Genomic DNA, 9,021 nt, shown 5'->3' on the forward strand with positions numbered 1-9,021 from the left:
TTTTGTTTCGTACCATTGATTAACTATTTATTTGAAACCCATTATATACGAAACTGGTACAGGTAGGGCTTCAAACTTCTTTCAAATTGGCGTCTGATTAGTCGGATATTTTTTATATGGATGACAAAATCGCACAAAAGAACATAGCAAATATAAAAGGAGAAAATAATCTAAAACATAGTATCACTAAATCAAATTAGATTTATTAAGGTGAGATATATAGATGGTAAATTTAAACTAATACAAGGGATTATTTCATATTTGAAAAACTCAAATAAATCGGGGCAAATTATAATTGTCGTACCGAGAAAGCTTTTGGAAGTATAAATCACCAAATCATAATTAAATGCCTAAAGCATTTCAATTTTGTGTGTAAGTTGACCAGTTTGGTAAAACGTAAAATGACACTTTACAGACATAAATTGAATTATTCTAAATAAAAGTCATATCTTTGATAATGTCACTTTAGTACAAGATGTTAGCCAAAAGTGCCCCTTGTATTAATTTATCTTTCCTTATCTGTGAAAAACAACATATGTTGACATATTTGTCACTTTTTAATATTGATTAATTTTATTGTTGCTGCAAACAATGTATAGTTGAATCAGTAAATAAGCGCTCAACCTGTCACTTGCTGCAACATTGACCATGTGGTTAAGAACACGTCTGAGACAAATGCTCCTACATGTACATCGTACATGTACGAGTAACAGTTATTTTTTTTCTAAATTTCAAAAACAAATTTGAAGACAAATCATTTTTAAACTGAAACTATAAATATAATACAACAAAATGAAAGAAAGGAAACTAACAATGTCCAAGTTTCAGAATAAAACGTGTGTCTATTTTTTAAATGGAAAGTACAGCATAAGTGTCGTCAATATTCCTGTTTGTTTCTCCGCTAGTTTTTCTTTGTAGCTGTTCATAGGCCCGTTCTATTTCACGCTGATCTAAGTGTATTTCCAAGCTATGCTCTGTAAAAATGAAATATAGCGTATCAGACATATATACTTGTGTGTGTTTGAGACAGGAGCTATTTATGTAAACCAATCAGGTATGTCCTTCTAAACTATTTTATTTCAAAGTTTATAAAGATGAGTATTTTCATGAAGCATGTACACGATTTGATAATATAGTTTGACCTAAAAAACACACTACAAAATATAACTGCATACCTATTGATTTAGACATTCGTCTGTTCCACAAGTAGCATCCAGTAGCGGTACAAATAAGCAAAATGCCCAAAACTCCCGACAAAACTGCGAGAGCACCTATTGTGGTAGAACCAAGGTAAATTCGTCTCTCTGAAATTTAAGTATTAGTAATAACTTGTAGTAAGCAATAAGAAAATACATTGTACATGTATGTTGCGAGGCTAACCTATGATATCTTATAAATATAAAGGACTAACTGCATAACCCTTTCATACGCAATGAAATGTGATGAAGTAAAATTATTCATAACTACACCTTATAATGCAAAATGTACGGCGAATGGCCAGTGTCTTGCTGAGTTTAAGAACATCTCTAGAAAGGTGAAAGCCTCTAGGTTTAAATATTTTCACTAAAATCAGTAACAATTTCAAGCAGAAATTTATTAGCATCACCATGTTTGGGAACTGCCCATCACTCGTCTGATCCTTTTTTATGTGACGACCATCGAGCAACTAATCTAATACTATGAAAGTAATAAAATGTGAACAAAACACCTAAATTTTACGCTATTTCATTTAAATCGGCTGAATAACGGGCATTGGATAAATGATAAAGTGTACATGAACATCTGTGGTCATTGTGATAAATCAGAATATTTGTACTTAAAGTAATTCCATCCTTTATTGCTTACGACAAACATCTCGGAAAGAAAGCAAAGTATGTAGCAATTAAGGCAAACAATCCTCGGGCCTCTTGGTCGAGCTCGACACTCTGCAATTTTTGTACAGATATAATGTTATCATAATTATGAGACTCTTTTGATTTGTGCGAGCTGTTTCAAATATTGGTCCAAGGAAGAATAATTTCAAGGTAACTTTCAGTGTTTGATTTGTTCGAGATGTAACAAATATTGGTCCGAAGAATAATCAATTCAAAGTAACTTTCAGTGCTATTTGTAAAATATGCATCTACAAGATATGTCGAGTCTATAGCTACAAGACCTTTTGTCTTAAAAATGTATCAATATTTTTAAGTATTCCGCTACGATCTTAATTTAAAACTTTCACCTCTTCAAAAATATATTACAACGGTGATCAATCCAATTTTTCGAATGTTTGTGTTTAATATTTGCATGAAAGCATATCTCGATATACATGTTAGTCAAAGGAGGCACGGCTGCAGAGTCAAAAACAATCTTTGCACATTCAAAACCCGGTTATTATATCCCACACACGGACCTACCATTTGTTACAAAAACTTCGAAAATATAATTCATGGACATGTTTTAATATCAAAGCATGCAGCCCTACTGAAGGGTTTCGACAAAAAATATCAGTACATTCAGTGTTGCCCTTTTGTTTCCAAACAAATCTACGTCATTTTGTGATAATGAACATTAATGATGCAAAGTCTCGTCAACATCAACATATCTGAAGCCGTGAAAACAAAATATCAAATCAAATTTATTAGCGGCGTATACACGCACCTGTACAAATCCTGCCTTCAAGGCCGTTAATACAGCCGTATAAACAGCTGCCATCGATATTACATCTCGTTTTCGTGTCCCCTTGCTGACAATTGTCAGGACATTTGATATCACACATACTTCCAAACGAATCTCGAGAGCAGCCATTGTGGCAATATCCAGTCATTTGTTCGCATTTGCTGTCCAAACACGAGGTGCTACATGATTTGTTGCAAAACAATCCATGGTAAGTTGTGTCTGTACACGACAAACATACTCCCGAATCTAGCTGACATGTTACACAGTTTGACCCACATTGAATCTCACACTTGTCTCCCAAAAACCTCTTTGCACAACCATTTGTACATGTGCCTGTCTCAGAATTGCACTGTTTATTCTTACAGTTTCTGCTACATCTGATGCAGCTTCCATTTCTATGGGCATAGAAACCGTCGTTACATTCCAGACACTTTCCATCAGACTGAATACACCTTAAACAATCAGCACTAAGGGACAAACAACTTTGAGAACACTCGATTCCGTAAAACCCATCAATGCAACCAGATGTACAAATTGGCCCACTCTTGCAAACACCATCTTTGCAATTCTCTGGACATTCACAGCACGTATTTTCATCAACATAAAACGTTAGGTTGATGCATCTGTCACACTCGGTTCCGATACAATATTGTGACTGACATTTACATTGTTTTTCAGGGTTGGCAAACCCATGAACACATGAAGTACATACGTCAGATGCAACGTCGCAATAACAATGAGGCAAACATTGACATGTTGATCCGCTGTATCCATTTAAGCATGACACACATTCTGATTCATCAATTTGTAAACATGTTGCGCATGCATTGTCACAAGAGATTGTACAATTATCATACGAATATCTATCAACACAACCATGTGTACATTTTCCCTGATCTCGTGAACATGTGTCTCCTTTGCAATTATCCGAGCAATGTAATTCACAATTTTGTCCGTAAAGGCCGGATTTGCATTGGTCGCATTTATCGCCATGAAAGTTATAAAGGCATTCACAAAAGCCATTCCTTTTGTTACAGGACGATGTTGTACATCCTACGCTACATACCTGATCACAAAATTCACCGTATCGTCCATCCGCACATGTATCACAGTTTGCGGTAACAAAGTTTGGAAGACATGAACAAGTGCCATCTTTTGAACACAGTCCATTTTCACATCCCACGGAACAAGATACATTGCAGTTTGCTGCATAGTATCCAGACTGACATTCACTGCATGTTATACCCGTAAATCTGCCTCGACAGTTGCAACTACCGTCGTCATTACAAACACTATCCTGACACCCCTGTGAGCAAGGCGTTTGACAAAATGTCATTCTTCCATGGAACCCCGACTTACACGTTATACAATCGGTTCCAATGGAGCATCGGCAATTTTGATTATCGCAGTGAAGTGTACATTCTGAACCATATTTCCCTTGTGTACACGTCTCGCATTTAGGTCCTTCGAAATGAGCTGTACATGTACTACATGTTCCATCAACATCACAAACTCCTCCACTACACCCAACTGAACAGCTTTTGCTACACAGACTGTTTACATCATAAAATGTGTCTTTGCAGCTGTAACATTGTCTGCCATTTATTTGTTCACATGTATAACAGTTTCCGATACAGGGATTGTAACATCTCCAGCCAAATGCTCCATCAACGCAGCCATCAAAACAATACTCATCCACTGGTATACTATCATTATATCCACATCGTGCCATTCCTCCCTTACAGCAAGCACAGTTCTGACTGCAGTCCACCCCGTCTATTAAGACTGTAAACAAATGTGTCAAAATGTATTAAGACTAATAAGATATAATAAATTTATTTAATGTTAATATAACATTATATCTTCAAACAGTTTACACATACCTCCCGTACATGATCGTGCCAAGCAGAGCAAACCAAATATCCAAAACACCATTCTGTCCTGTATGTGTCTCGAACAGTTGTCTGAAACAGACACAATGCGGATATAGATTAACGAACATTCATCAGCTTTTAGGTGTTGTTAGATTATTAACTTAAAGAAGCAAAACACGTCAATATATATGCGCCAAAATATAACTTGGTAACTTCAAGTTGTAAACATTTTGATGCACTGTAACTTCAATTAATAAGAAATCAATGTTTGTCTTATTATCTATGAATTATGAAGTGGCAATGCGGTATTGTTTTTCTACACTTAATTTAGGTGTCAATCAGTTGTCTGAATCAGACACAATGTGTTTAGATTAATGTTTATCTATTAGCTTAGCTTTCAGTTGTTTGTGAGTAAATTTATTTAAAAAAAACACGACAGCAAATACAAATTATGTATGTACTGAAATTTAAATAATTAAGTCTTCAATTTCTACATTTAATATTTATGCAATTTGAAGTGCCAAACGATATACTTGTATTTAACTAGCTTTCATTAAAGCTGTACATGAATTAAATCAATTCATACTTACTGTAGCCAATGTTAATATGTGTAATCTTTAAGTCCATATATATAATATTTAATATCCGTAGTTATTTTAACCCAATTGACACAAATATATATCCAAATGGAAATGACATTAACGAATTTTAAATCTTAACAACCACAGTCACGTTTCTAACGATTGACATATAATTATGAAAATATCCTAACCATTATATATCCACCAAACAATGTTTGAAAAGGGGCATTGATTCGATAACAATGGGGCGTATAGAACACGTACATAAAAGGCAAACGTTTGTATATTGTCAAAGGTGTATTCAAGATTTATAAATATTCGTCTTCGCTCAGGATATAAATGTGGTTTTTATGCATATATATTATTCATAAGATGCTCGTTTATAACGTAATATTAAAATATCTCTTCACATTTATAGTAGGTTAATAGTATTAGGTTTACGATACACATCGTTAATCACTTGTACTTGAAGTAAAACGTTGAAACAAGAAAAATAGCACTCTCCCTGCTTTGAAGAAGGTTTATTTACATGCACTTTTAAAATCTCCTATTTTAAAATTATGCACTGATATTAAATTATAAACACAAACGATCAAGGATCTTAATCTGTATTCAGAGTTAAAAAAGGTTATGTTACCTTATTGTAAGATAGAAGTCAATAATCGTGCGGAATATTAAATGAAAGGTATAGAGGTTCTTAATTAAAAGTCCAACTTGCCCTAAAACTTGAACCTGCCCTAAAAGTTTTACCTTAGTTCCTAAGTCAATCAGAGGCATAATATATATTTAGGATAATATGGAGTTATGCAGCCAGATTATGTGATTGTCCTTAACACGTATTTGAAGTAATGAGTGAATTGAACGAAGGGTAAAGAAGTTATTAATAAATATCCTAACCTGCCCTTATACTTTAACGTTTGTTCCTTAGTCACTCATGGATCATAATTTGTATGAAGTATATTATGGAGTTATGTAACCTCGTTGTGTAATGGTCCTGAACAACTGCGTAAAGTATTAAGTAAATTGGTTTAAGGGTATTTGAGACATAAGTACAATACCCAACTTGCCCTATATTAGTTATGCTTAACTGTATTTAAGCTCTACTAATAACGAAGCTAAACTTCGAAAAAAAAAATTGAACCGACTCATCGATTCATCCATTGCCAGCAAATAAATACAGAAAATTGCAAATGTTGCCATATCAATTCCGTTAAACTGCTTTATGAATGCTACTTACTATTTTATCTGCAATTGCTAAATTCCTGGAACGTAAGTTATATTACTGTTAACGTTCGTATTGTATGGAGGTATTCACTACCCGTCCCCAGCCGGTGACCAAAACATTCATATATACCCGAAGTATCAATGGTGCTTGTTGTATGTTTGTGCTGTTGTTTACTTTGTAACGTATTTAATGTGTATAAATGCAGTTTGCATAGAAACGTAACCCCAACTACATCCATAAGGCAAAGTCCCCACAGTTAAGCGGTTGAAATAAGTACTATTTATATCACCTGTCGCACTATGGGGGAATGTTACTGTCTAAATATACGGAAATACAAGTTAATTACCGTCGTCAGTGCGCATGCGCTTCCACCAACATCCCATTTCTACTGCGCTCCCTTAGCAATAAAGTAATGGCAGAAACAATATAATACACTGAAACGATAATAAAGACTACAAAAATACAAAATGTGATATTTAACGTGTACCAGCTGATGTTCATTGAAAAAAATGATCTAATAATTAGAAATCTTGTAGATTGGTTATTTCAATGGTTAACTATAACCGGATCGTTTCATGATTTTACGTATTTGTTATGTTTCGTTTGCAGAAGAATGCCACAACACTGAAGAAAAAACCTTGATATCCTGCAGTTTGAAGCTTCAAAACATCTCATAGACACTTTATTCTTAACGCGTTATAAAGCTTCAGAGAAAATTGATGACGCCTTTTGTAATTTAAAAAGTCTGCACTCGAGGTTGTGTTTCTTGAAGAAGAGTTAACAACTTTATGAAAAACCAATATCAAACAGAGTTCACTATAAAAACATATACACTAGTCAGTTTAACTGATACATTTTAAATGTTTTCGAAAAGACAAACTGGAAAAGAAGTAAAAAAAACTAATGATGTGCCTCTTTTCCGTCGCATGAAATCCGATGGAGCTGGGTTGCGCAGCAGGAACCTCGGAAAGAGAAGAACCCTTGTGTAGTCCTATCCACAGAAGACGAGGATATGACGTGAACGGGTAAGGTTCTACATATTACGCTTTTGTTGAATTATTGACAGTAAGTGAGCTTTACGATGCTGTAGATGAATATGTTACACTATCTACGAAACTATTAGCCAGTCTCGGTAAAATTGGGTCGACTCGGACATGACAAATAGCAACCACAGTACTTATTCGATCTATGACCAGGATTAAGTGAATCCTTATGAATTCGGTATACGAACTGCTTGTCATAGTTTACCCATCAAGTTTTGCTGCGCTCAAAGCTTTTCTAATGATATTCAAACATTTTAATAAGTCTTAGAATTGTTATTATAGCATGTGCGAACAAAATTGTCGGTCCATGTCGCGATTTTAATAACTTTGTTTTAAGACACGAAGTTTTTAATAAGGACCCCCAGAAAGAAAATACTGTTCTGTTTCCGGCGTCATATCTGACATGGGGTCAATCAAAGTAGATATTTCCACTAACAGCCCAGAAAATAGTGTAAGCTTTGATATGACCTAAGTAGTGTGGAGTCACCAAGGGGTGGGGCATGAGAATCTTGAACTAATTACCAATTATCGTGGCACCCTGGTTTAACAACAAAAAATTGAGTTGCAAAGAAAAAATCATGTTGGTTTAACAAATTTCCGAGCGTTTTCTGAATATGTTTAACTTTACGATCTCCCCTCGTATATGCATATCAATTGTTCACCTATACAGTTATACTTGTTCTTTAATATGACCTAATTTGTCCATGTATGTAATATAATGTGTGGATGCAAGAAACTTGATTTGACTTCATCGACCTCACTGGAATCCAACATGTATACACCCTTGTAATTATACGGTTCATAATAATATACAAAAATATACAGATGATTTTATTAACCGTATTATTGAAAGGGTTTATTCAATAAATGCATTTCACTGAAGTCGATTTAGCCGGAGGCTGATATCTTAATCATGCAGGAGAACGTGATTTTAATGAGTAAAACAGTAGTTATTTCGAATCATACAATGCTGTAATGTGGCAAAAATGAGTTGAATTCGAGATTGCGAAATGACTTGAGTATTTGGGGCCAGGGTTTAATAAACAAACCGGCGAATGCATGTTAGTTTGCATTGACATGTTTCCTCACTCTGTCATGCGGGGACTTCAGCGATTACCCAGACTACATGTCTCGAAACGTTTCTTGCTAGTAGTTGCCATACAAAGTAGTTAAAGCCTCGAGTACACACATGTTCCACTAAACTCGTGATTCACTGACCGTTACCAGGCGGTAGTTAGAATATTGTCAGTATATAGGTTTATACCTTCTTTTCAGTTATCTGCTGACTAATTATTAACTTATGTTATTGTTGTTCAAATTTAATACAACATGAATGTCAAATATGTCATATAGCATCAGCCAATATTCTAATGTTGTGCCGATGATCGATTTTAATCGACCTTTGATCGGAACAAGCCTACGTCGGCGACTATCAATAGTGAAATTTGAACAGTCGATTATAGAAACAAGGGACATAACCTCTACCGACTATATTTCTTTTTCTGGTTAATGCTAGTTAATGTTGAAATGTTAAGGTGTTAGAATGTCAAGTTATCTAGTCATAATTTTATAAGTCAGTAAGTCACTACAGTACCTTATTACAAATTTTCTTTATAATTGAACTGCTAATGGATTGGATC

At 34.6% G+C, this 9,021-nt stretch overlaps 1 protein-coding gene across 3 annotated transcripts; it reads right to left on the reverse strand.

Moving 5' to 3' along the window:
* Positions 1 to 237: 237 nt before the first annotated feature.
* Positions 238 to 6,376, reverse strand: LOC128206897 (cell death abnormality protein 1-like). Of its 3 annotated transcripts, none has more exons than XM_052909628.1 (5): positions 6,351 to 6,376; positions 4,542 to 4,622; positions 2,641 to 4,443; positions 1,176 to 1,304; positions 238 to 974 (listed from the first exon to the last, which is right to left on the reverse strand). In XM_052909628.1, the coding sequence occupies exons 2-5, from the start codon at positions 4,591 to 4,593 to the stop codon at positions 850 to 852; spliced, it is 2,109 nt and encodes a 702-aa protein (XP_052765588.1). In that variant the 5' UTR covers positions 4,594 to 4,622; positions 6,351 to 6,376; the 3' UTR covers positions 238 to 849. The 3 variants fall into 3 exon arrangements, with proteins under 3 accessions (XP_052765588.1, XP_052765587.1, XP_052765589.1); XM_052909627.1 differs by lacking the exon at positions 6,351 to 6,376 and adding an exon at positions 5,123 to 5,261; XM_052909629.1 differs by lacking the exons at positions 2,641 to 4,443; positions 6,351 to 6,376 and adding an exon at positions 5,123 to 5,261.
* Positions 6,377 to 9,021: the final 2,645 nt, after the last annotated feature.

The sequence above is a fragment of the Mya arenaria genome, chromosome 10 (genome assembly GCF_026914265.1).
Source record: "Mya arenaria isolate MELC-2E11 chromosome 10, ASM2691426v1".
Taxonomy (NCBI): domain Eukaryota; kingdom Metazoa; phylum Mollusca; class Bivalvia; order Myida; family Myidae; genus Mya; species Mya arenaria.

Coding starts and splice junctions, on each gene's coding strand:
- LOC128206897 (XM_052909627.1), bottom strand. CDS start 5,159: ATGGACTTAAAGATTACACATATTAACATTGGCTACA. Junction 1,305..2,640: donor TGAAGGCAGGATTTGTACAG/GTGCGTGTATAC, acceptor CTTAAATTTCAG/AGAGACGAATTTACCTTGGT. Junction 975..1,175: donor ACGAATGTCTAAATCAATAG/GTATGCAGTTAT, acceptor TCATTTTTACAG/AGCATAGCTTGGAAATACAC.